General features: G+C 39.8%; 1 protein-coding gene across 6 annotated transcripts in view; it reads right to left on the reverse strand.

Moving 5' to 3' along the window:
• The window catches only part of gria4a (glutamate receptor, ionotropic, AMPA 4a), a 110,046-nt gene that overhangs the window by 37,647 nt on the left and 45,127 nt on the right, over window positions 1-27,272 (reverse strand). For all 6 annotated transcript variants that reach the window (XM_088301025.1, XM_088301023.1, XM_088301026.1 and 3 more), the window contains exons 3-10: window positions 26,583-26,822; window positions 21,955-22,007; window positions 21,625-21,756; window positions 18,806-18,859; window positions 18,116-18,274; window positions 7,809-7,976; window positions 7,505-7,609; window positions 4,436-4,546 (exon numbers count right to left, since the gene is read on the reverse strand). In XM_088301025.1, the coding sequence (XP_088157151.1) occupies window positions 4,436-4,546; window positions 7,505-7,609; window positions 7,809-7,976; window positions 18,116-18,274; window positions 18,806-18,859; window positions 21,625-21,756; window positions 21,955-22,007; window positions 26,583-26,822 (1,022 nt within the window). The remainder of the gene's footprint in view (window positions 1-4,435; window positions 4,547-7,504; window positions 7,610-7,808; window positions 7,977-18,115; window positions 18,275-18,805; window positions 18,860-21,624; window positions 21,757-21,954; window positions 22,008-26,582; window positions 26,823-27,272) is intronic.

Genomic DNA, 27,272 nt, shown 5'->3' on the forward strand with positions numbered 1-27,272 from the left:
GCAACATTAGGAGAAAACGTCAACGCCGGCCGAATGACTGAACATCATGGGGAAATGGCCAAGGCAGCTAGCTGTTAGCCACGAGCTTCTAACCCCGGCGACTGATGAGAACAGCCGTTGCGAGTTAGCGCTTCTGCCATTAGCTGGTTAATTGATGTGTTTATTGCCGTTGTTGAATATTTACTAACTTTGCCAGTTTTTGTCAGTAAGTAAAGCAGAAAGGGCTGATACATGTCACATGACTATAAGGCAGCCCCCGTTGGCGAGTAGATGCAAACATGTATTTTCTTTGGAATAAATGCACAGTAGATTTAGGTAAACACTCGCAATAGATAAAGAAGGTATAAAACAGGAAGTTTTGAATTCCCCTTTAGGTAAAAATGGAATCCAATCCCTGGATTCAATTTAATTGCCAACACCTGCTTTAGTGTCGTTACTTGTTTTTAAGGGTGTTTCATGATGTTGACCACATTGGTTAACATGATTAGTTACTTAGTTCATATAGGGGGGGCAAATGTTTCAAAATCCCAACAAATAATAAACCAACCTCTGCTGTGTTGGATACTAAATAAATTTTGCGCTTCCGCTCTACAGATTCCTTGTGTGAATTTCTCCTTCTGAACTCCCTTCAACAAAGCACAAAATGTTATTGCGGTAATCCAGCTGTTGTTTGTTATACAATAAAATGGAATTTCATTGTTTCATCAAATGTTATCAAATATTAAAATTTTCAAACAGATAAAACCCCCAAACACAGCTTTTTTTTTCTTTTTTTTATGAGCCATAAAACCAAGGGCAGCCAACAGCATTAATAAGACATTACAATGTATTTGTAATACAAACAACAACTGCATGCTAAGCACGACGGGAAACGCCACACAACTTAACAATTGATCACAATTGCAGTGCACTTTTCCCTTCTGTAGTGTTTGTGATTTTTATTCTGCGGTGGCGTAAAGGCATGCATGCATGAATCATATACTTGGAAAGGTCATGCGACGTGTGTAAATGGGCCCATATGTCACTGAATTTTTCAGGTGTGTAGTTCGCCAGTGTCAGTGTTGCATTGATGGCGCTGAATAACAACTAAAGAAGGGTGTTGACGAAATTTCAGGTGAAAAGTAAAGTGAAGGACTTAGTTGAAGTAATGTATAAGTAAATCAAAATTTATTTACTCTTAAATTCAGTGGGCAAGGAAAGGAATTTTGGCCTTGATTTAATGGCTAGACCTTCACACTTCCTCTCGGAGGAAGTGAAATTCATTGGAGACAAGTTGACCCTGCAGGCATGACAGTAGATTTACAAAAATGATGGAGCTCAGTCATGAAGATGAAGGATGAGCTGTATTGAAACACAAGGCCTCGTCAAATTAATAAATGACGGAACTTGGTGCGTGTTTCGACTTTGTCAATCACAGTCACAATTTGATCGGTCGATTTGATGCCATTTTCTTTTCAAGTAAGAATGGCCTTACATAACCCTCGAGTACATGTTGTTGAAAGCTACCTTAAAGCTGGTTTAATGAGGCTAAATGGCAAAAAGCACAATAAAAGTTTACCGTTGTCTAGTGAGTGAAATGTGGATGTGGACCCATGTCTCTCTCTGCACTATGGCACACTGCATGCACACACGCACGCACACACACACACACACCCCCACGCACGCACGCACACACGCAAACACATCAATGAAGGTGAGACATGACATATATGGGATATTACGAATAAATAAATGAGATTTCACGTCGTCACATCAGTTACCACTACATTATTTTTGGGTCATTGTGGTAGTAAGACGATTAATTTATTGACGATTTGCTTAATTAGCCAAAATCTGTGTAATTGCTAGCCTCAAACACGAGCATAAAACCATATTAAACAGGGGTTTTCACATTATACTGGAATTGCTGAAAATATGTTAGCTTGATAAGATCCTGATTAAAGATACATTTAGAATTTGCCCATATATTTGCGGTGATTATTTTTTCTTCTCTGGCATCATTAATGTTCATTAAGATTCTCACCAAAATTGGTTATTAATAGGACCATGGTACTGTATGCAGTTCTTTGCAAGTCGTCATTTAATTTGTTGGTTGATATAATGGTTGCGTATTTAGATTCAGTAGAGCTCAGTACTCCGCTGATGGTACTCGGCTCCAAAAAAAAATGTTTATATTCCCTTGTTGATCTCTTTGTTATCCAGCAGATTATTTCTTCATCCACTGACTCAAATGGTGACCTTTGTCCAAATCCTCAATAAAATGTAAACTGATTCTGTCATTGAGTTTACTTTTTTACAAAGTCAAAAAGATTGCGATGAAAAAGATGAAAAACATCAAAGCTCATCCTGGCCTACCACTTGTCCTGTAGTATATGTAAACCACAAAGTTATATATAGTCATGAATGAATAGCTATATTGTGGATATGGATGTTTAGGAAGTTGCGCAAAAATCTTTGGCCACACACATGGCAATGAGAAAAAAATCAAAAGGAAATACACGATGTTTGAATGCAGAGCTTTCGAGAGCCTCAGTCTATCAGTCTTTGTGTCTTTCTCCAAAGGCCGGGCCTCAGTTGAGTTGCAGTGAGTTGCTGTTTCTTCAGTGTCGCAGCAGAGGCTTCTTCTTCATCAGAGGCTGCAAAGAGGAGGAGGTGGCTGAGCTAACGTTAGCCAAAGTCTGCTGAGGTATCCATCCACAGAGAGGTATGAAGGAGGCGTGACGAGAGAAACAGTGGGGCAGATGGAGTCAGGGCAGAGGAAGAGGACAGACGTGTTGTGGGAGAAAATGGGAAGACACATCGAAAAGACGTGTACAGTAATGCACTGCCACCTGACCACACTCACCCCCCCGACACACCGCAAATCACATTTTAAAAGACCGACACAAATGATTTGTTTCAAGTTAAGACTTCACACTCATCAGACCATCTTGTGTGTACACACGTCTTGAAATCAATTAAACAGCTGTATGTATGTACACTGGCCTCATTAAATAAATATTGGACACCTCATTATGATCGAGTGGAATTCTATCTTACAGTAACCACAATTACAATAATAAAAATTCCCAAGTTATTGCATCTTTCGCCATGTCAATCACAACTAAAAAAGTGCTATCTCTATAAAAGCAAGAAAACAAAGTAAATCGTACGTCATGAGGGAGAGTATGTCGGAATGTGCGTCTGCTTTCATGTCTGTCATAGAGGAAATAGATCAGACATACTGAAATGAGACTTTGGAGTTTCTTTCAGTTTGTCTGCCAAATTGAACAGGACACATTTAGAGGAAACGAGGGTGGCCTACCACAAATCGGCCACAGATGGACGATGTCAAATCTCTTAAACAAACACGCTCAGCCCTCCTTTTCCTTGGATTGACACTGTGTCATGATTATTTAATTGGCAGTGGGCTGGGCACATGAAAGTCATTAGAAGAGACCAGACTGAGGTCACATCTGAATGGTGATCCGAGGTCGGTTTTCGATTTGCCTATTAATGAGACATTAGTATAATCAAGTGTCACTCCCTTGCGGCCACGCTCCGAGGGCTTGCTTAAACTTGTTCTGAGTTTTCTGAGGCATGAATAGAAATTTGCTGCAGGACACTCACTCTCGTCTCCCTCGATTAGGCTGGATTTACACTACATGGTTCAAGTGACACAATTGCACAAAAAAAATAAAAGAAGCAACAACATGAAATTGGATAGAGATTGGAATGAGGCCACTTACAAATCTATTATGTGCCTACCAATGTGACGGCAGTGTAAGCGGACAAATCAGATACAGTATACCGCACCCTGTCATTGCAAGTCTGATCCAAACACACTGCTTGGTGATGTATACCCACGCCACACCCACTCTGCCCAAACAACACAAATAGACACGTTAACAAACACATCCTGTAAATTATACTGCTATTGCTGTAAACAAAAATAGCGACATGTTCCAGTATATTAGACGTATGCAGATCATTCTCCAAAATGAATAATTGCAGACGGTGGCCAACAGAGTAATGCTGAGGTTACCCACACCAGAATCACAAAGGGATAAGATTCATCTCAAGCCAACAAAAACAGAAAACCTTTTTAATTAGTATGCATCATTTGGATGGATGGATGCTTACTTCTGCGGTGCCTTGGCAACATCTGCATGCAGGTTGAATCGACGAGATCGGTCGATGAAAATGCAACAATATTGGATTTGTGTGAATTGTCCAAAAAAAATGGATAGCGGCTCTAAATTGGAATTTGGCACTTGCAGTGTAAATCCAGCCACCTAAGCAGATATTACATCGCTATTAACGTATTGTGTATATTGTGTTATGTGATGAAATCAGAGATTTGGTTAAATTCTGTAATAAAATTATTACAGATGCCCAGGTCTTCAAACTAGCGTCATAATTATGCAGAAAGCAAAGCAGTGCGTTGGAACATTACCATGATAGTGGTCACGATTACAGTCCGGTTCTCCATCGCTGAGCTGTCATTGGACAAGGAATTTTCATTCTGGACCAAGACAAGTTTGTCGATGTCATTCCAGTAACCGATCTGACCCGAACAAGTGCGGGCGGGGAAGTGACAAAGAAGAAATCATTCAATTAGTCTGTTTTATAGCTCAAGTCAACCGAAAACACAATTACAATCAAGACAAGGGACAAATAAAACTAATAAGAATAGATAGAACAAAAGTAAAAGCCAACCAACAAAATAGGTCCAGTGACAAATTTCCCCCTGGAACTGACGATATTGAGTGTGAGCCAAGAACTTTCAATAAAACGCACTACACTGTCGAAGGAACTGAAATGAGATGCTCTTTTATTTGTTTTGTTTATTGTAGGAATACCTGTTTCCTTCCAGTCAGAAAATATTAGTAGGAAAGGCTTAGCTCATCATGATGAATGCATCCAGTCTGCCGCTTTACATCTTTGCAGACTTTTATGTACATCAAGGTTAATTGTGTTTAGACGCTCCCAAACGTATACATCCAAGAAAGCTCTGATAACATCGACAGGAGTGTTTTTTCACAACACTCCTGTCACACTTTTGTTTTATTCTTGTGTTCAAGACTTTTTTCTGTATCTCTCTACTTTCAGCATAAGTTGACTGCAAATTTTGTGAGGAAGGAGGAATGTTCTCACATTGTTTGGTTGCTTAGCTCAGTTTTGTGCACAACACTCAAATTTCTATGAACATTATAAAGGCTTAGCAAACGAGTTAAAGGTGAAGGTACTGTCACAATGTAACATGTATTTTTATGTACAGCTAAATTTGATCTCTGCATTTAACCCATCCCTGACGAACACTTGATGGCCAAGGGTCTGTCAATTTGTCACTTCTGTCAACTAAAAATGACATCACAGTTGCTCAGGTAATGACCAATCATGGCTCACCTGTTTTCTGAAGCTGAGCCATTATTGGTCATTAGCTGAACCCTGAGCTACTGTGATGTCATCTTCAATCGGCGGCAAGTGTCAAAATGGCTTACCCCTGAGATGGCTAAAAACGAGTGGATTTTGCTGCTTAACTCATTCCACAAATGCAAGATTAATCAGAATGCCGTATTTATACTGGTGGGGGTGTATAGAACATATTATTGTTAAAAATAAAAGTGTTGACTTCCCCTTTAAGTAAGTATCAGAGATGATTTTTAGTGTTGGGGGTGACATTTCAAAGTATAAAAAGTTTAGTAAATGTAGTAGGTCAATTATTATGTGGTTTAAAAAAAAAAAAACTTTTAACTTCAATCTCTACATTCAAAAACAGGACTTTATTCAAAATTGGCAGCGCAAGAACTGGGCAAACAAATTTGAATTTAGCTTCAGTGACTGGTTTGGGTTGTATTATGTCAGAAAACGTAAAGAAAAATGTTGAACGGTTCGTTGCTTATCAAAATAATCATCAATTAATTTGATAATTGAATTGATTAATCGTTGTACCTCTAAAATATAGGCACCCTACCTGGCATGCAGCTGGAGAAGTATGCATGGTTTTGTGTACATTTTCACAGACAAATGCTACTAATTATGTTTGGAAGCAGGACCTCATGACAGAGTTGCTGCTGTTATGGATCTTTTTATTTTGTAACCCAAATCACCTAACACAAAGTTTTTGCGCCCCTAACATTGATTATTCCAGATATTTAAAAAAAAAAATCATGGGTTGGATTGTTGAAACAGGTTGAAAGCGAGCAAAATCAAATGTCCTGTCCATATCGTCAATCCCCTCATCACCGATCGCTGCAGAGAGCGCCGATGCTGAGTGATCTTGTCTGTGGGCAGCATGTCGGATTGAAGCATATTACTGTGACAGCGTGTCGAATTGAAGCAAATTACCACAACGTACATATGAAGTGTCAACGGTCAATGTGTCGTGCAATTCGCATTAGTTCTCGCAGCTACGAGCTGCCTTGTTCATCAATACGCAAGTCGCTAATGACACTTTAGTTGTGTCAGGCTGGCTGGCCCAGAACCGGACTGTCACTAGTCATTTAGACGGCCAAAGCAAACGCAATCAAAGGCTCCACCATTTACTTTAGTTTAATTTTGACAAAAGGTGAGTTATATAATTCAAGCCACATAGTCCTGCTTTTGAAATCTGTTACCATTATCTTAATTTAGCCAATTAGTTACTAGCATTATTAGCATCAAAGCTTTTGAATAATGCGGGAATTTTAATACATTTTCCCATTTCTTGAGCTAGATAAAGTCGTTGAATTTATTCTTGAAGAGTATTATCCAACATGTGAATTATTTTAACACTTGTACTATAACAGATAAGAACATTACAGCAACATGTAATATACTGTGCTTTACCATTTCAACCACATTTCTATTCTGAAAAGTGACTCGTGTCATTCTCCACATGATCCTATTTTTGATATAATAAAATAACAAATATTGAAGCCATAATTTAGTCACAATTAAAATGATTGAGTCGTGATTATGTTGTGCAAAAATGTCATAATTAGATTTTTGTTTTTATTAAAGTGTGGGGGGGAAATGGGTTAAAATCGTGATTCAGATTTTTATTTATTTATTTTTTAAGGATGTCAAAAACAGAAATAACAACATAATACACTTTGACCTCATTGTTCTCAGATTTGCAGTGTTGTTTTAGTGCCTGTCCTGTTAAAGCAACCGTTAAAGAATAGAGTTCTACCTGGGATTGTTTTTAAATGTTAGGGCTTATGACACCAGAGGGAGCAAACACACACACACAAATATTCAAGTACTTGTAGACACAGCCTTCATCCCGCTGTTCCTGATCTTTTTCGTTGTCTTGTTTGCTGAGTGTGACCTTGTGTTTCCTGCCTGCCAGCTTTTGGATTTTGATTTGAATTGCAGGATACATCAACATTTCTCAAGCCTTCTGACAGCCTTTGATATTTTGTTTCTCTTTCCTCCAACACTAAAATCCATCTTGCCCTGTCAGGCTGTGCTTTCAGAAAAAATATATTGTTCTAAATGGCTTATCTTATGACTGATTTAAAAAAAAAAAAGAGCCTACCTTGCGTGGTCCGTTGCTCTTCAGTTCAAACACATCCATAGTATAATTGATTCTCCGTCCAAAGTGATCAAATTGGATATTGCCAGTCAGGCCCTGAATGCGCACCTGGATTTATAACAATAATGAGAGTCAAGTCGAAAGACAAATATTGAATGGTTCTCAAGTGTAACACAGTTAATGTTGTGTATGTACTGTATGCATGGATGGACCATATAATGAATCGACAAAATTGACCAAACAGCAAGCAACAAGCAAAGAAAAGCCAGTAGTAGCCCTTCGATCGATGAAAAACTTAAATAAGCACCTGCTTGAGTGCTCGTTCCATATCTATTCCTTGATTCCAAGGAGCAGCGGGATTGGCCAAGCAGTCTCCAGCATTTCCCCGTCGACTTATGTCAATTTTCTGACGACGGAGAGTGCGAAAAGCCTCAGCCATCACGAGCACACCATCATACGTTAAGGATGAAGTATACTGAAGATTGAAAGAGAAAAGAAAAACAGGGAAATCCATGTACCATGTATTATAAATATTTTTGTACACTGAAGTGACAGTACATGCAAAAGAGTTATCACATAACTAGTATGTTAAAATATAAAATATTTACGATCAACTACATTTACAATAACAAAAATAAAGTATTCAGTTCCCAAGTGACGACTCAATCAATCTCGTTCAGTGAAACAAAAATGTCTTTTTTCCAAATCTTCTGAATGTTGACAAAGTTTTTTTGAGAGCTTTCAGTATAAATTGCATTCTACTATAATCTACTAATTCACAAAATTACAACAATTTTAAAATAGTGAATTTGTTGGTTTCTACGAACTATTCTTTTGGCTCTTTTTTTGAAAAGCAAATATTGATTTGAGTATATGTTTTGCAGGCATTTCCCCATACTTCAATGCAGTAGGTCAGATACGGAACAATCATAGTGCTATATAAAATATACACTGCTTTATTATCCAGTGTCTCCTTCACTTTGTATAATAGAGCTATGGTTTTTGATCATTTTAACTTTTTCTTCTGTGTATGTGCTTCCAACACAAATTTTCCTCCAGAATAAAGTCCAGAAACTTGCTTTCTCTTACGCTTTTAATATCAGTACCATCAATAATAATGTGATCTATTAAGCTATCCGTTTGAAAAGTATTGATGGTCATGACAGGCCTTTTTACAAATTCATTCAAAGTAACACAGGCCCCAGCACGGAACATCATTGCACTCATACAGTTGCGGCACCACGTGCCAGGCCTCACGCAGGCACTCAGATGGGGGCACTCAAACACACAGCAGGATGCCTTCACTTCACAGCAGAAACAACTGGAGGCATGGCGATGGGAGGATAGAGAGAAGTGAAATGACAAAGTCAGCGGATGTGCTTATGAGGCGCCGTTCGGGACATAATTCAGGAATCGCTCTCACACTCACTAGTAGAATGCGCTCATACACATAGGTGAAATGTTTTCGCTCATACACACTAGTGAAATGCGCTCATACTCATTACTGATATGCGCTCATACACACTAGTGAAATACGCTCATACACATGGGTGAAAATGTTGTCGCTCATACACACTAGTGAAATGCGCTCATACACACTAGTGAAATGCGCTCATACACATTACTGAAATGTGCTCATACACATGGGTGAAAATGTTGTCGCTCATACACACTAGTGAAATGCGCTCATACACACTAGTGAAATGCGCTCATACACATTACTGAAATGCGCTCATACACATGGGTGAAAATGTCGCTCATACACACTCATGAAATGCGCTCATACACACGTGTGAAATCCGCTCATACACATGTGTGAAATGCGCTCATACACATTACTGAAATGCGCTCATATACATTACTGAAATGCGCTCACACACATGGGTGAAAATGTCGCTCATACACACGTGTGAAATCCGCTCATACACACGTGTGAAATCCGCTCATACACATGTGTGAAATGCGCTCATACACATGTGTGAAATGCGCTCATACACATTACTGAAATGCGCTCATACACATTACTGAAATGCGCTCATACACATGGGTGAAAATGTCGCTCATACACAATACTGAAATGCGCTCATACACATTACTGAAATGCGCTCATACACATTACTGAAAAGTGCTCATACACACTAGTGAAATGCGCTCAGACAAACAAACACTATGACAAGCTCGCTTAACAATCCAACATTTAAAAAAATAATTTATTTAACATTTAATGGATGGGCGCCACGGCGATCGAGTGGTTGGCACGTCTGCCTCGCAGTGCAGAGATCCAGGATTCCAATCGGGGATGCGGCCATCCTGTGTGGAGTTTGCATGTTCTCCCATGCCTGCATGGGTCCTCTGGTTTCCTCCTACAGTCTCAAAAAAAAGTCTCCTACCACACCGTCGAGTTTCCTCAATGACCATGGTGCTTGGTTCTTTACGCTGGGAGGCTCGCCATCAATGCACAGGAATCTTCAATGAAGTTTTAATGCTTCCATAAGACATGACCTGTTTATTATAATTATTTATTTATTTATACCAAGACATTTGTTTTTCGTCTCATTTCTTTAGAAAAAGCTACATTTGTCTGCAAAAAAAAAAATCGACGTAGAACCATTTTCGATAATAATACAATATTACACAATTTTAGGTTGCAATTTCATTTAATAAAACATTGACAATTATCTTTTGAAACACCATGTATGACTCACTTTTCATTTGTTATTCAACAAGCAAAACAGTGGCGATCAAAGTCGTGCCAACTAAATGACATCTCATATGCATCTGACTGCAATAGTATCTCACATTCAAATTTACAATTACAGGTAATGGAAATGACTACTGGTGACCTCGATTCCACTGCATTTCAGTCAGAATACCTCAAACATCATAAAAATCAAAACGTTGTGTATTATTTCTCATTCTAAACATCTAAAGAAATACTGTATAATGGCCTGGCGACGTTAGCATAGTTTATAGCATATAGCATAGCTTAGCTCGTCTGCATCAAGTGAGTTACGCGCTCTTTGACGCCGATACAGATCAAAATAAGGCTGTCTCCGTCTCACGGTCACTTCTGCTCACCCCAACAGCCTTCCCCGTTGCTACCACATGGAGATTCGATGGGTTTTTTTATTCGCCTCTTCAAAATCATGTCCGATGGTCTTCTCTGGCTCCCGTTTTAGCCTGTCAATCAAATAACGATGTAGGCGGGACTTCCGGTTCAAAATCGACCTCAGAATTTTCTCTATTTTGACATGACTTTCGTTGCAATTACATACTGTCGCATGAACAATTTGCTAACTAAAGCACTAATAATAATAATAAATTAAAAAAAGAATGCCCATCCTCAAACGTCACATGAACGCCAGCGACTACACGACTTCCTATTGGCTGTCCCGATCGTCTTAAAAAAAATGCAACCTCCAAATTAAAAGCATACATGTTTACTAAATGAGCAAAAGCGTTATTTTAAGAGAATAATCAACACAAATATGGATTATATTATATATATATTCTATGCAGTATGTCACCAAGTTATGGCATTGCTTGAGTTCGGCCACTTCATGACTTTTGGGCAGCGGACATGTTTTACTTTGAAAGACTAAGGAAAGGAGTTCCGATGACGTCATATATAAATACCTCTCACACACTATGGTGAAATACGCGTACACAGTCAAGTGAAACACACTCACACAACACGTTGAAACGTGCGCATACAATCTACTGAAATCCTTTGACACACCTACGTGAAAAAACCTCCCATACACACGACTGAAATGGTCACATACACACTACTGAAACGCTTTCATACGCACAACGAAACACTCTCATACGTGCTACTGATTTCGTTTTGCTCCCAAATACAAGTGAAATGCACTAATTTACAATACTGAAACGCTGAAAATTAAAAAAAAAAAACACACAACTGAAAATTGGTTTGCTCATAAACAAGACTGAAATGCGCCCATATACAATACTGAATTGTTTTCGTCAGCAAGCTTGTACATAAATTAGACACCCTTTCTGAAAAAAGAAACAAGTATTTAACATGTAATATACAACAAAATAAAATCACATTCAACAATTTTCATACAAAGAACAAAACGCTAAGGGGATGAAAGTCAATATTGAAAATACACTTTATACAGAAAGTTTGGATCAAATAATTAATAATTGGTTTCTGTTTAAAATAATGTCTGGACGAAAAAATACATTGCTTGAACCCGTTAGTAAGTGAAACAAAGCATGACTTCCTTCCCACAAACTTATGAATATAACATTTATTCGTCACACTGGCGAGGACGCGCTACCGACGTATTGACGTCACGCTGCCATTACCCTCTAAACTGAAATACATACATAAATAAATTATTTGCTGGGTGGGCTGAAGGCGGACTCGACAGATTTCTACCAGGGTTGTGCGCTGTTTCTACCCCTAGGTGTCAGTAACTCCCAGGACTTTTTACTTTTTGTAAATACCTTACGTGTTCCTTATTCCCGGGTGTGCTGTTTTTAGTATAATGAAATGGGAACTCTACGTAAAGTAGAACGACGTGTGCGCATTGTTTATGACCGTCGCAATTTTGTACCTATTTTATCAAAAAGGGTAAATAATGGTACATTTGCTGAAAAAACACACACAATCATGCCAATCCTCTGATTTATCTTGCACCACCGGACCAGCCGATTCCGCGGTTGTCCGCTGCAGATTTTAAAAGCAAAGAAGGAAAGGGGAATTAAGCTTCACTTTAGATCTCTACAATAGTCTTTGGTAACCGTGGAATCTGATAGGTTTGTTCGTATCGTTTCTCCTTCAAACATCTCTTGAGTTGCCGACACGAATGTCATATGCTGTTGCAACGCACTACAGCATTCTTTTTTTAATTTATTATTATTATTAGTGCTTTAGTTAGCAAATTGTTCATGCGACAGTATGTAATTGCAACGAAAGTCATGTCAAAATAGAGAAATTCTGAGATCGATTTTGAACCGGAAGTCCCGCCTACATCGTTATTTGATTGACAGGCTAAAACGGGAGCCAGAGAAGACCATCGGACATGATTTTGAAGAGGCGAATAAAAAAACCCATCGAATCTCCATGTGGTAGCAACGGGGAAGGCTGTTGGGGTGAGCAGAAGTGACCGTGAGACGGAGACAGCCTTATGTTGATCTGTATCGGCGTCAAAGAGCGCGTAACTCACTTGATGCAGACGAGCTAAGCTATGCTATATGCTATAAACTATGCTAACGTCGCCAGGCCATTATACAGTATTTCTTTAGATGTTTAGAATGAGAAATAATACACAACGTTTTGATTTTTATGATGTTTGAGGTATTCTGACTGAAATGCAGTGGAATCGAGGTCACCAGTAGTCATTTCCATTACCTGTAATTGTAAATTTGAATGTGAGATACTATTGCAGTCAGATGCATATGAGATGTCATTTAGTTGGCACGACTTTGATCGCCACTGTTTTGCTTGTTGAATAACAAATGAAAAGTGAGTCATACATGGTGTTTCAAAAGATAATTGTCAATGTTTTATTAAATGAAATTGCAACCTAAAATTGTGTAATATTGTATTATTATCGAAAATGGTTCTACGTCGATTGTTTTTTTGCAGACAAATGTAGCTTTTTCTAAAGAAATGAGACGAAAAACAAATGTCTTGGTATAAATAAATAAATAATTATAATAAACAGGTCATGTCTTATGGAAGCATTAAAACTTCATTGAAGATTCCTGTGCATTGATGGCGAGCCTCCCAGCGTAAAGAACCAAGCACCATGGTCATTGAGGAAACTCGACGGTGTGGTAGGAGACTTTTTTTTGGGACTGTAGGAGGAAACCAGAGGACCCATGCAGGCATGGGAGAACATGCAAACTCCACACAGGATGGCCGCATCCCCGATTGGAATCCTGGATCTCTGCACTGCGAGGCAGACGTGCCAACCACTCGATCGCCGTGGCGCCCATCCATTAAATGTTAAATAAATTATTTTTTTAAATGTTGGATTGTTAAGCGAGCTTGTCATAGGGTTTGTTTGTATGAGCGCATTTCACTAGTGTGTATGAGCACTTTTCAGTAATGTGTATGAGCGCATTTCAGTATTGTGTATGAGCGACATTTTCACCCATGTGTATGAGCGGATTTCACACGTGTGTATGAGCGCATTTCAGTATTGTGTATGAGCGACATTTTCACCCATGTGTATGAGCACATTTCAGTAATGTATATGAGCGCATTTCAGTAATGTGTATGAGCGCATTTCACTAGTGTGTATGAGCACTTTTCAGTAATGTGTATGAGCGCATTTCAGTAATGTGTATGAGCGCATTTCACTAGTGTGTATGAGCGACAACATTTTCACCCATGTGTATGAGCGTATTTCACTAGTGTGTATGAGCGCATTTCAGTAATGTGTATGAGCGCATTTCACTAGTGTGCATGAGCGAAAACATTTCACCTATGTGTATGAGCGCATTCTACTAGTGAGTGTGAGAGCGATTCCTGAATTATGTCCCGAACGGCGCCTCATATGTGCTTCACACCTAAACAGGTAGATTTCTCCTTGCTGACATGCCTTGCTTTGTATCCCTTCAATGTGGGATGGAAAAAGCCTTTGGGTATGACTATGCTGATAAGACAAACATAGAATCCAAAACTACTTTTCGATAGAGCTACATGTAGTCATGAAAAAAGAACAAAAATATGTTAATGTGTTCAATTATATAAAATGTTTACATTTACTACATTTTCTTATCTAAATATACAACTGAAACGTCAAAGCCAGCCCTCCCAATAGGTGAAATAAGTGCCCGCTAAGGACCCCGCACCACCAGGGTGCTCCCAAACTCCACATTTCAACCGCTAATCTGGTCTGGCAACCCAGCTACAGGATAAAGAATCAAAACCAACCGGTTCCAGACGAACATGCAGTGCATCTGAAGAGCATTCACCCCACTTGATTTTTCCACATTTTCTTACGTCACCGCCATGTTCCAAAATGGATTATGGATTAATTTCTTTTAGCAAATCATTAAAAGTAAACAACTAAGAAATCCCATGCACACAAAGTAAGCTTAGTGCAGGCCGGGTCCAAATATTCAATGATAAATGGAATGCAAAAACCAAGCTGTGTTTGGGCATGACGACACCATAATCGCTTGTTTGCAGACGACGGATGCGGAAGTGAGCCACAATAAGTCGGCCTATTCACCAAACCATATTATGCTTCTTGGGGCATTGCAAGTCGCTCAGTCCATTTACATACACGAAATGGAGAAGTCAGTGAGAAGAGCTACGCCGTTGATGGACAGGGATGCTTATCTAGGTGTTGGGGGTGAAGCAACCAATGCCATCAAGGTTCTTAATGCAGCTATGTTTTTTTCCCCCCTCAAATTCTACTATTACTGCTAAATGTCCATCATTCATCCATCCATCATTTCCACCATGCCATGGTGAGCGCATTTTAAACCTAACCTGGTTTAAACAATTTGGTAATTTTCCAGAAACCAGAGTGCGCAACTCTGTCAGGAGCAAATACGCTATAAGACGTGTTTTAAATAATGAAACACGGCAAAGTATGGAACATTATTGTTATTGTTTAAACTGCAAAAAAATAATAACAAAAATGCCGTATATATACACGTGATTGATACTTTATTTCTTTTCTATTGGCTTGTGCGTCAGAAGGTGAAAATGTTAAGCTTTAGTGTCGCACACCGATAATGGATACCTTATTTATTGTGAAAGAAATTTGTCGCCATTCATTAAGAATCTGAAGCATCAGAATTTATAATCATAATACCATTACAAATTTTGCACAAGACAAAGAAGCTAAGTGTCACTTTTCATGAAAAAACTAATTTCTATAAAAAAAAAAATGTAGTATATAGTGCACACAGCCACATTACTGCATCGCGCTACTTATGCAACCGGTGGAAATTACATTAAATAATTTCTGGTTATCTTAAAAGGTATGGAGATATTGTCACTCTATTTGTAAATGCCTACAGCAATTTTTGCATGTCGTTTGAATGACGCCAAATTATTTTTGTTTTATATCTCCCTGTGGAAGAGAGAGGATAATTGTACTTTGAAAAAACATAAAGCTCATCCATGTATCTGCAGTCTCAATAGAGATGAGAAATAGAAATGAAAAAGTAAGTTTTGGATGTCTATCCATCTTCTATGCCGCTTAGGGACATGAAGTCATAAAATCAGCTAAAACACAGTCCATGGCAAAAAATAAAAAAAATACAAATGTTGGCATGGAGAGCTATTGATCATCCCGTTGTCTCTTTAATGAGAAAACACTGATGGCATCATTCAAAACAAATGTGTGTCAAGAAAAATGAGGTGAAAAAGGACCCTTGCTCAAAAAGTCTTCTATTTTCACGTGCGTATGCTACTGAAATTAATCTACCTGACATCCATATATTACTTTAACAGGTCACTGATCGTTTTTATTACATTTTAGGAAAATCTCAAAGCACCTCGGAACTCATTTCAGGGCACACCGGCACAGAATTACTGGGTAAAGACATTTTGATTGATGGCTGAAAGCAGTTAGCTCAAAATCTACTCGCTATGTAAAAGGGGAAATTTCCAATTTAGTACATTTCATAGGGCGCATTATTCAACTAAAATACTGCCTGACTGGCCCAAGGCTAAGTGAGCAGAGGGGTTCATTTCCCATAATCCTCCAAAGATAAAACCTCACCTCTCTACAGTTACTCTGTCCAAGCAGCTGGACCACAACAACGTAATAAACAACAGATAAAGATGCAATGCCGTAATATAATTTCTTGTGAAGTAGCTAACCTTACACTATGACCAGATGCCAATGCTAAATTTGGTTCAATTTATTGAGCTCCAAACACCAATCCAGCTCGACAATGACACAGAGCCAACTCTGAGCTACGCTACCAAGAATCAGAGCTGGAGCAAAAATTTGGCTCCAGAGTCTTCAGCACGGGGAACAACCCAATGTAAAAGGGAAGGCAACTCAAAAAATGTTTTTCACAATAATATTGGATGTTCTATGCAGCAAACATGAATTGGTGTAATAAAATTAAGTCCGTTCTGACCAAACCATAGACAATTTGAGTAAAAGCTTAATTTTGTACGGCGGCACGGTGGACGACTGGTGAGTACGATGGAGGTGCAGGGTTAAATTCCGGCTCCGGGCTTTGCATGTTCTCCTCGTGCCTTCGTGGGTTTCCTCGGGCACACAAGTTTCCTTCCACTTTACAAAAACATGCACGTAGGTAAATGGGACCCTCTAAATTGGCCACAGGTGTGAGTGTGGGCTCGAGTGGTTGACCGTCTTTGTGTGCCCTGCGATTGGCTGGCAACCAGTTCAGGGTGTACCCTACCTACTGCGCGAAGACGGCTGGGATAGACTCCAGCACGCCCGATAATGGATAATTTTGAAATATTTGTGCTTTCAGAGTAGTATTACCAAAAATACAAAAAAATACTAATTGCATGGTGGATGACACCTACTTGTAGAACGACTACCAGCAGTTTGTGTTCAATTTTGAGCATCTCCACACGTTGACTGTGTCTATTCATCATAAGCATGTATAACGAGGGCGTCATTAAGATACTAAATGTTGTGTAAACTGTTGAGGAAAATTAATGCGGCTAATAAGGTTTCATCCGCTGGAAGTGAGAATGCTGATGAGCCAATTAACACCAGTGTTTGGGTGAACAATGACATGCCAATAATAAAGAATATCATCATCAATACAGACTAAAGTCAAACATACTGTGGCATCTCATTAGAGCCATTGCATCGTGTGCGTGTGTGTTTGTTTTCAGAATGACTAGAAAATAGTTTGTATGCCAGCGAGAGTGGGACAAATATCTCCATTAGTTAGGATTTGTGCATATATAATGTGGATAAGTGGGCACATCTCCAGTTAATGTATGGAAATAACCAGAGCTGGCTGTAGTTCAATTCATAGATCAATGAGAGTGTGAGGGAAAGGGGACACTTATGAAATGGAAAAAGGAAATTACAGATCGTAAGAGCCGTACTATGTAGAGTGTAAAAAGATGATTGCAAATACGGAGGGGTGAGATAAATAAACGAATATACACGAAACATAATGTTACATATAAGGGAACTAACTGTGCAATCCCAAAACAAAGAAGAATAGAAAAATGGGATTAGGTCAAAAGGAAGTGAAGGCAGGGATAGAAAATCTGCAGCGATAACTCCGTGTTGACATTGATTCCTTTGTTGGATCAGCCAGTATATTTCTCTTACAGCTACAGTGTTTGGATAAGAACTTGCACTAACACCGAAAATAGTGGCGATAACCTGTGTTATGAAGAAAAAGCAATATGACGCAATGTTTGTGTTTATACAATACAGCAGCAAAAGTTTAGAGACATACAGAAAGTCTCTATGAATTGACCAATCGATCAAGGGTTGTATAAGACCCATTAGATTATTTTGAGGCCCGCATCGTCATCTGTAATAATTATGTAGATTGTGCAAACTAAAACAAAAAAGCTTGCCGAGACAAAGCTTTGTTTCGGAAATATCGAAGACCGCTATCGTCGCCCAATCTTTATTTTATAGGTTGTGAGATAGCGCTTACCTTGGGTGGGCTCTCTGATCCAGGATATTCCCTTTGATCTAGTTTGTTCCAACGCTGCATCAGTTTAATGACGATGGGCTTGCTGAAGTCCACTAGCTGGAAACCGGTTGCATTGGCGCCACCGTGCATGAACCTTTCCAGAGAAATGTCTTTAAACCCCTGGAAGGAAGCACAATTACCAAAAAAAACAAAACAAAAAAAAAGGCCGTTATAATCCACTTCCTATTATCAGGAGTGTAAAAGATCTTGCGCCAGCTAATGATACTTATCATACTCGCAGCCATCACCGACACTATTTAGTCTTAATGAATATGGTGTCGCTTCTGCTGCTTGATAAGATTTCACGCAGAGCAACCCCCTGCAGTACGAGTGGTCATGTAGAGTGATTCATTTAAAAACGAGGTAGAGTACAAGGTAGAAACATGGCTGATCCTGGGCTGATAAAAAGTCATTTCTAAAAGCGCCGAGAGCTTTTTCCTACTTGACCTCCTCTTCTGGCCCTCTTTTTGACGACTGAGACATTAAAGCTGAGGCATTGCTAAATTATGCCTTCTGCATGCGATATCAACATCTGTAACTGGTTGAAGCGAGCAACAAAATGCAACATTTTGTCCATCAATAGAGAAGAAGCACATGATATTTTTTTCCATATCATGAAATAACACCAGCAAATATCTCAAGATGTCTTACCAGGTTTGCTATGATGTAGTGGTAGCCTTTTACGTGCTTCCCCACACTGACTGCCTGAAGAAAGAGTGACAAAATGCAACATATTAAAATTATGAAATACTAAATCGGCTGTGATAGACAAATTGTCATTGTATCATTTATGAAACATATTTCTTTAAATACACTGCAATAAACCCTCTGGATAAAATCCTCTGAACAAGAAATAGTGGATTATATTCTATCATGACTTCTAATGAAGCTTGTTTCAATTCTTTATTTTACAGCAAGTAAGAGATGCTTCATGAAGCAACCTGATTCCATCCAGATATCCGTCTATGTTTACAATACAATTATCTCTCTAATAACCAAAAATTTGGAATTGAAAAATGAATTGACTATGATGTTGTTTGCATGCCAGGGTAGTAGACGAGTATACCCACAATTACACATAACGAAAGCTACAGATTATCAGCACTGATGACACTCAATAACTTGGTTAGTTGCCCATTTTTGGCCCGCATCCGTAGCATAAGAAAAAAACCCGAATGGTGATAATGTGCTGAAAATTCTATTAAATACATTATCGTGCATTGATGCCACGATCGGGCTTAATTTATATGTAATAAGTAATTGACTACCACCCTCACATATCAGCAGCCACACACACACACACACACACACACACATACACAGAGTGCAGCTGGCAGGGCCCGACAAACAGAGAAGTGTGTCTCCGAGCAGGGACGCTAGCCAACACAGACACTGTCGCGCCCATTGTGACACGAGTTTGTGTCTGTTGTAAACACTAATGTGTGTTTGTGTGTATCTCCGTCTGTCTGTTCACTCAACACGGAGTCCAATTAAAAAGCAGTCTGTCTGTCTGGGACGTGGCTTGTGTTTCGTTCAATGGTTACACACATTTCAGGGCAAATGTGTTTGTGTTTATTTTCTTATAACACGATTCACATATGTATCCGAGATATCTGCATTAATGGTGAATGCATGAATCAGAGGCAGAGCTCTGCTTGAGATTTGTAGCACCCTCGTTCAAGTGTGCCAAAAGTACAGACAGTGGATGTGATGTTCGATGACAGAATCAATGAGATGTTGCAAAGAAACATTAGTCCAGAGACAGACACGCACACGCACCCACGCACACACGCACGCACGCACTATTGTATGGTGTAATTGCAGCCTTTGCCAACCCTTTCTGCCACGTCATCCGTCACAAGCCAAGGAAAAGAACATGACCCTCGCCCAACGCACATGCATTAAAAAAAAAAAATAATAAAAAATAAATAAAGAAATAAGTGTTGAAATTATCCCTGCAGAATGTATTTTAAATAACAGTCAAGCAGCCACGATGTCTAACATGATTACATGACATGTGACTTGCACTGCTCATTGCAAAGGAACCTGTGATGTTCATGTGCAATTGAAACTTGTACTTTTCCATGAATTTCATGGGGGAAATTAATGTTTTCTTTCATTCAAATAGGGCCTGCTGTCACACGTTGCCTGAAGCTGACAACTAGCTGGCAGACAGAAATGACGCAATGGAAAACATCAGAATGGAAAAGTGCCGTTCCTCCATTAATGATTGTAATTCATCATGCTCTGGTGTCTTCTGTGCTAGCAAGTTGCAAAACTGTTTATCTGTGAGAATCTTTTAGATTAGGTTTAACTATGTGATATCGCCATATTGGTTTTTTTCTCCCCTGGCATTTCCTTGTTCCAATAGGGTCCACCCCTCCTTGGACACATAGACAAACAGTCATTGACACTTATATTCACAGCTATGCACAATTTAGTATTCAATTAGACTAATCTGCATGGTTTTTAAATGTGAGATGAAGGCAGACTACCTGAAGACAATCGCCGCAAGCAAATGTACACGTTTCTGAAGTTAGGGTTCTTCTATTCTGTTGTTGTGCTCTGCGCAATTCTAGCGCAAAGCGCAGTCCAATCTGTGTGTAGTCTCAATCCTTTTAAAAGTGTTGCACGACAAGTGCACTGATCCTTGACATGGCGGAAGAAGGAACTGATGCACTCACAGGTTCAACAGTGCTTAGTGTATTTATAAACGAAAAGTAGACCTCCACAAGTGCATGATCTAAAGTCGGCCAGGGAGATCAGAACTCGATGCTGTGAAGAGGGATGTTGGGGACCGCATTCCACCATGGTCCTTTGAGTCGGTGTATGATGGTTGCATGTTTATATGTGCTTCCCAGTACAAGGTTTACCCTGACTCTCACCCAAAGTTGGCTGTGATTGGCTGCAACTCACCCGTCACCATAATTCTATTCAGTTTTATACTGTACTATAGCACCAAATTTTCACAGTAGCAGCCTTAAAGCACTTTAAATATTGTCCCACTCATCTTATTGTCATCACTATCTCATCTTTCAACTCTGTCTAAATCACGTTTCATTTGACTGTGGAGCGTAATTTCCTACAAAAATCTGCTTGACAAAAAATGGAGTTATGCTATGGGTACCCAAATCCGGTCCTTGAGAGCAACCTTCTCTGCCTTCTCCAACCAATCTGAGTCAAATGATCAACTCATCAGAAATCTTTTTGAACATTTGAATCAGGCGCGTTGGAGGTGTGAGACATATAACAGGGGCTGGACAGGCACTCTTGAGGACCGTACTCGGGGCCCCACTGAGCTAGTGGTGTTTCTTAAGTGTATTCATCATAGCAGACGTAGAGGACAGGTGGTAAAGAAAATGGATCGGTGAATGAATGGAAAACAATAATAAAAAAAGAAAACATGCAGAATAAAGCAATGAACTGACTCAAGAACGCAAAAATTCTGCATTATGTAAATAGTACAGCACCTGTTCCAGCATGCTCTGTAGTCTCTCTGGTTCCAGGTCAATGACAAACTTCCTCTCTTGACGTCGGTCCAGGTCTTCTAAAAGTCGGCGATATCCAGCCTCGTTGAAACTCTCCACGCAGATTGCACTCACCTGAGTTAATATTGCATACAAATTAGTAGGCAGACACCAATGGCACATAATCTGATCAGAAAATTGCAGAAGGAACAGAAGCGGAGATGACTGTGCGGCCACGCAAACCAGATTTTATACACACTGCATGATATGTATGTTTGTTTTGGGCCGTTTCCAGAGTGGTGTGTGCGTGTGTTTGTGTATGACTCTACTTACCTGCCAGCCGTTTTGTCCCGCTCTCTCCATGATTGCCTGCAGGATCGCATAACCTAGACAAGTGAGAAAGAAAAGAGAAGCATGAAGACAATATAAGACCTGCTTGAAATGCACAGCAATTATATTTTGCCGTTTTTACAAAAAATATTCATGCTTAATATTCCCATCAGCGTTCATAAAATGTTTGATTTCATCACAATTACAACACAGTGAGCCCATATTGGCAATTTCAGCAAAGTGCTTGCAGGTGCGCATTAAAATCCAGCAGACTCATCAGCCCATCTCATTCACCGAAGCAATACCCTAATGTCTTGTCTTCCAAGGTAGAGGGTAAAGCACTTACCGTAGCATCACTCGCAACAATCCTCTCTTGACCAACACATCAAGTACATCAGGAGATGATGATGTGCCAAACAATGTTAGACTGTGAGTCAATACCAGATTTCGATGGAGGCTTCTATTTTTTTGTTCAGTTCACATAACACAATGTGGATCACACTGAATTTGAGTAAAATAAGAAAAGGTCAAACTAATCAGATAATTTGAGACATGGCATTTGCTCTGTGGCATCCCTGTGTGTAACTCTATGTTGAGTTCAGATGAAAAAGATGTTCACAGGTGAAAACTTTGCTATATTTGGGGAGGGAATCAAAAACTGGTTGTCGATTCCTCTTATGCCACAAATGGTGCCACCATCTCATATAAACCTTGATTGTTTACATCCTTACTCGGATTTTGACGAGTGGGGTATTGTGAAAGCTTCTTTGCTACACTAATTTAGTGTCCGAGATGGCAAAACTACAGTCGCTCTATTGTGTTATTCCTTTGCCTCACTACATACATGTCATAAATGACTACAGACAGAGAACCAGAGTGATGCCCAAAAACTAGGGCCAACCGATGATTCGACCAGCCGATTGTACAGATGATATTAGGCCTTTTCTAAATAATAATAACCGGCCAGATATTTGCTGATAAAACGCTGATATAATCTTACTTACCCATAAAACCGTATATGGGCAGGAAGTAAAGGTTATTCTGTGTGATTGAAATCCTTCTCCATCCTCTCTTATGCCAATTAAGATGTGGGGCCCTATTTTTGTGCCCAGAGCAAGTCTAATGCAGTCTAACTCGGGTGAAATTTAGTTTCATTTGCTATTGTTGTCGTGGGTGCAGTTAGAAATGGGCGTGTGTGCCGTTGTGGGAAATAACGAGGCTGACTTGATTCCCAGCCAATGGAAGCGTCTCCCCTTTTTCACTTTAAAATTCAGTGCAGGAGAGGTAAGTGGTCTACAAAGCGGAAGCAGAAATATATTTCCTAAAGTCCATAAAGGAAAAATGTGACGTGCAAAGTAGATTCAGAATGGTTAGGCCTCTCAGTATGTTGCAGTTGAATATATTTTCGTTGTCTACATCCATACGCTGCATTTACAGTTATCTTCAAAAAGGCAGTCCATGCACCAACAGGCTCTGATTAGGTTGTGCATGTGCACTGAAAAAAAAGAGTCCCGTGTATGTACTGTAATGTTTATATACAACCTTCCATATACATATACTGTACATAGTCATATGCGCATGTATCACACCAAAGCAGAACACAGTGTCGCTGGCCATTTTCCAGCTCATCACCAGCAGCAGAGCCTAATGGAAACTTATAATGTGCGACCCTTCCATGGCCAAGTGAGCACAGCTAAAAGTCTACACGGCCATCCAATGCTGCATTTCTCCTTCATTTCTTCCTTCTTTCCATTCCAGTCTCCTCCCACTCCTGCCTTTCTTCCACTCACAGTAATCAAAACTCCGCCCACTCTCCACCCACCGCCACCTTGCATTTGTGACGAGCGACCGTAGCCGTCTCTTTCCAATCAACTTGTTTGTCCCCTGCCCCTCTCATCTCACGCCTGTCCTTCATGCTTCCTCTCTTTCTGGCTGCCGAGCCAACTTTACTGACTCTAGTGTTCCGCCGCTCTCTTCACTTACATCTCTCATCACCAAGGGTACAAACCCAGACAGCCTGGACCAAGGCAGGAAAAAACACAAGCACACACACAACACAGCGCTATACCATAGAACAGTGGATCACGTCTGACCTTTATTTGCTCTCTGGGTTTGGGAATTGCTTCGGAGTTCTTTGAGAGAAAAAGAGAATGATTTGCCCTGTGGATTATGCGATGGTTACATTATGTCACCACGGTAAGTCTGAATGACAAATGTTTGCGCATGTACAAACGGGCAAAAACCTGATTGAATCTGATCTACTAACTGGTCGTTTGCAGAACAATGTCTGCCAAACAGGCACAATTGCTGACTGGGAGCCACTCACAAGAAGGAGTCGCGCCATAATACTGATGACAATCCTCCTTTCAACTCAGCATTTCAGTGAATCGGGTTAATTTCAGTGTACTGTGACAATTGGTGCCGACCTTCCCCAGAGGAGTTTTTTTCTGGTTATACTGTCCCAATTATTTAATGCAAAGGTGCGTCACACTTAGAAGGGACAAATTAAATGGAAAAAAACAAGCCATGTATGAATTTGCTGTCTTAAAATAATCAAAGCAAGACATTTTCTGTCTCTAACTCAATAATATATTTGAGTTTTGTTTTTCTTCACGGCCGTGCACTGCAACAGATATGACCAACTGTCTATGATTTTGCCTTACCAAAACTAGAACTGCTTCCTGCTTCTATGTCTAATGATCATAGCAAATGTGGTCCTACTAGTCTCATGCTGCAGACCGAATGCGAGCTCAGCATCTCTGGCAGCATGTTTTAAAATTTGGGGCCTCGACTTAACTACAGAGCCAGCTTCCAACAGCTGCTGGGACTGAGTAAAGAGGTTCTTCTCCACTTGAAGCAAACCCTGTATGGATGTACAGCAAACAAAAGCAAGCAAGAACAACAAACAAACGTTCACACTTAAAAGCACTTGCAAAATAGGCAAACTACACAGGGGAAGCTATTCATAGTTAAAAAACTGCCGTATTAGGATTTTTGTGCTGTGCAAGATTCATTTATTGTCTTCGGGAATTTGGCAGACGGCTCTGCGCCATCATGGGAGTTTCGGCCCACCAAGTGCGTTTGCTTTTACATGCCTCAGGGCAACCTGAGGAAATTTATGGCGGAATGTAGACTAAAATTTATGCCCGTTGGAAGCATGTCTAAATTTTGTCGGAAATTGTGTGAATTTATTTTGGTGAATATGACTGAGGTGCAGGCAGACCGAGCTGAGCTCTGTGGATATGTGGAGCAGATGTCATTGTATTTCAATCATAAATATGACAACGTGCATCTAACGCTCTTAATTATTTTATATATCAATTATTTGAATGCATTTTTATTGTTATCATTCATTGCCGGCATATATATATATATTTTTTTTTTAATATGGCTGCGGCATGGCTATGGGTAGTGTTGGGGTAGGACGGTGGTTGGTATCGTACACACACAAAATCAGGTAGGAAGGTGGTCTCCAAGCACCCACTTCACATCAGTGATCTGTCCTGGCCAACTTTTCATCATCATCATTACAAAGTTTGCATGCGACGATTACCACTTTGTATCAGTCTATCTAAGATAAGCTTGGGCCCTGAGAAGGTGGCGGCGTTTCTGGGTTTTGTTGATAAATTGCTTTTGCTTTGCATTACCGAGTTTTAAGTGCACTTACGGATGTAGCGCCAATCTATATTTAACGGAATTGGTTTTCTAAAGCGCTCATAAGCTCATACAGTGACACCCTTTACACATTGATTTCAGTTTTAGATGCAGTACCGCCTCAGGGATCGAAGGTCACGGGAATTCAAAGTTGGTTTTGGCCCTTGCCACTTACATGCATCGATTTAAACCTCTAAACCGTTTGATGATATTATGGACTGTAGATGATGAAATCCTTAAATTCCTTGCAATTGCACGTTGCGGAACATTGTCCTTAATTGTTCGCCTATTTTCTCATGTTGTTGTTCACAAAGAGTTATGGTGAGCCTCGCCGCATCTGTCAGCTGAGCAGGAAGGAAGCTCCTTTTATACCTAATCCTGGCACCCACCAGCTCCTAATTAGCCTGTTCACCTTTGGGATGCACCAAACAGGTGTTTGATGAGCATTCCTCAAATTTTTCAACTTTGCCTTTTTTGCCACCTGTCCCTGCTTTTTTTGGAACGAGAAAACAATCTGGCTTTGCCTCACGAAAAAGCGTAATTTTACAAACAATACAAAATACCCATTAACATGCTAATGGGTAGCATCGATCACGCGAGCTTTTAAAAGCAATGGATATTTAAACGGAAATGATGGACCAATATATTTAGACAGATAATATTACAGTATTCACCAATAGATTATCTATCTTCCATGATAAATTTCTAATAAAAACTGACTCACTTACAATCAAATTTATTCTTATACCCCATTAGCCTTTGCGTCAAATATGGCCGTCACTTCGGCTATGAAGTGGAGCGGGCGTTTTGTTTACATGATAATCCCGCTTCCTACTGATGTTGCGGGATAGAAGGATGACATCAAAAAGTGGCAAGAGACAATGAACAGTCACATGATGAGCTACTTTCTGAACTCTGTCAAAAAAACCATGTTCCCATTTGTATGCCATTTGTGTGTTTGTGGCTTCTCTTTTTACCTCTGTCAGTATCGTAGAGAAAGACAAATCGGCTCCAGTCATAGTGGTCCAAAAGGGACAGCAAAGCCCCTCTGATGGATGGCCGCAGCTGCAGGGTGAACTGGGCCTCTCCTTCGGTCGGGAAGCTGGGTGTCACCAGGCTGATGTGCAGGGCCCCACAGAAGGATGTCAGTGTGTTGACTGAGCGTTTGTCATAAAGGCCGAATATGGCGAAGACTCCCCTTGAATACTGAGAACAGACTGCAAGGGGGTTGAAAATGAAAGTAGGAGGAGAACGGAGATGAAAAATGATTGAAGGATGAAAATGAAATAAGAAGAAAAAAGTGATTAGAAATACGTAATGAGTACACTTGCAGAAAATTATTTGTGAAAGTTCACAAAAGGCATACATGACCACGAGGAAACATTTTCCGACCAACAACCCTTTCATGCAACATATGGCATACTATCAGAATAACCAGGTGTACCAAGTTTATATTTGAACAAAGTATTTCAACTGAATAATTGAGTACCCAAACATAAAACTAGAGTCAATAGCAACAGCAGAATAAGATGTCTGGCTCAGGTGGTGAAACTTTACACATTTCATGTGGGTGCATGCACACGCACAATGAGTTGTGCTGCTCACCACACAAATAAATTATCCTTACAAATGAGGCACAATTTTATGGGGAAATAAAGGGTCTCTCC

Source organism: Idiotropiscis lumnitzeri, chromosome 7 (assembly GCF_059441095.1).
Source record: "Idiotropiscis lumnitzeri isolate Australia: NSW breed Sydney's pygmy pipehorse chromosome 7, RoL_Ilum_1.0, whole genome shotgun sequence".
Taxonomy (NCBI): Eukaryota; Metazoa; Chordata; class Actinopteri; order Syngnathiformes; family Syngnathidae; genus Idiotropiscis; species Idiotropiscis lumnitzeri.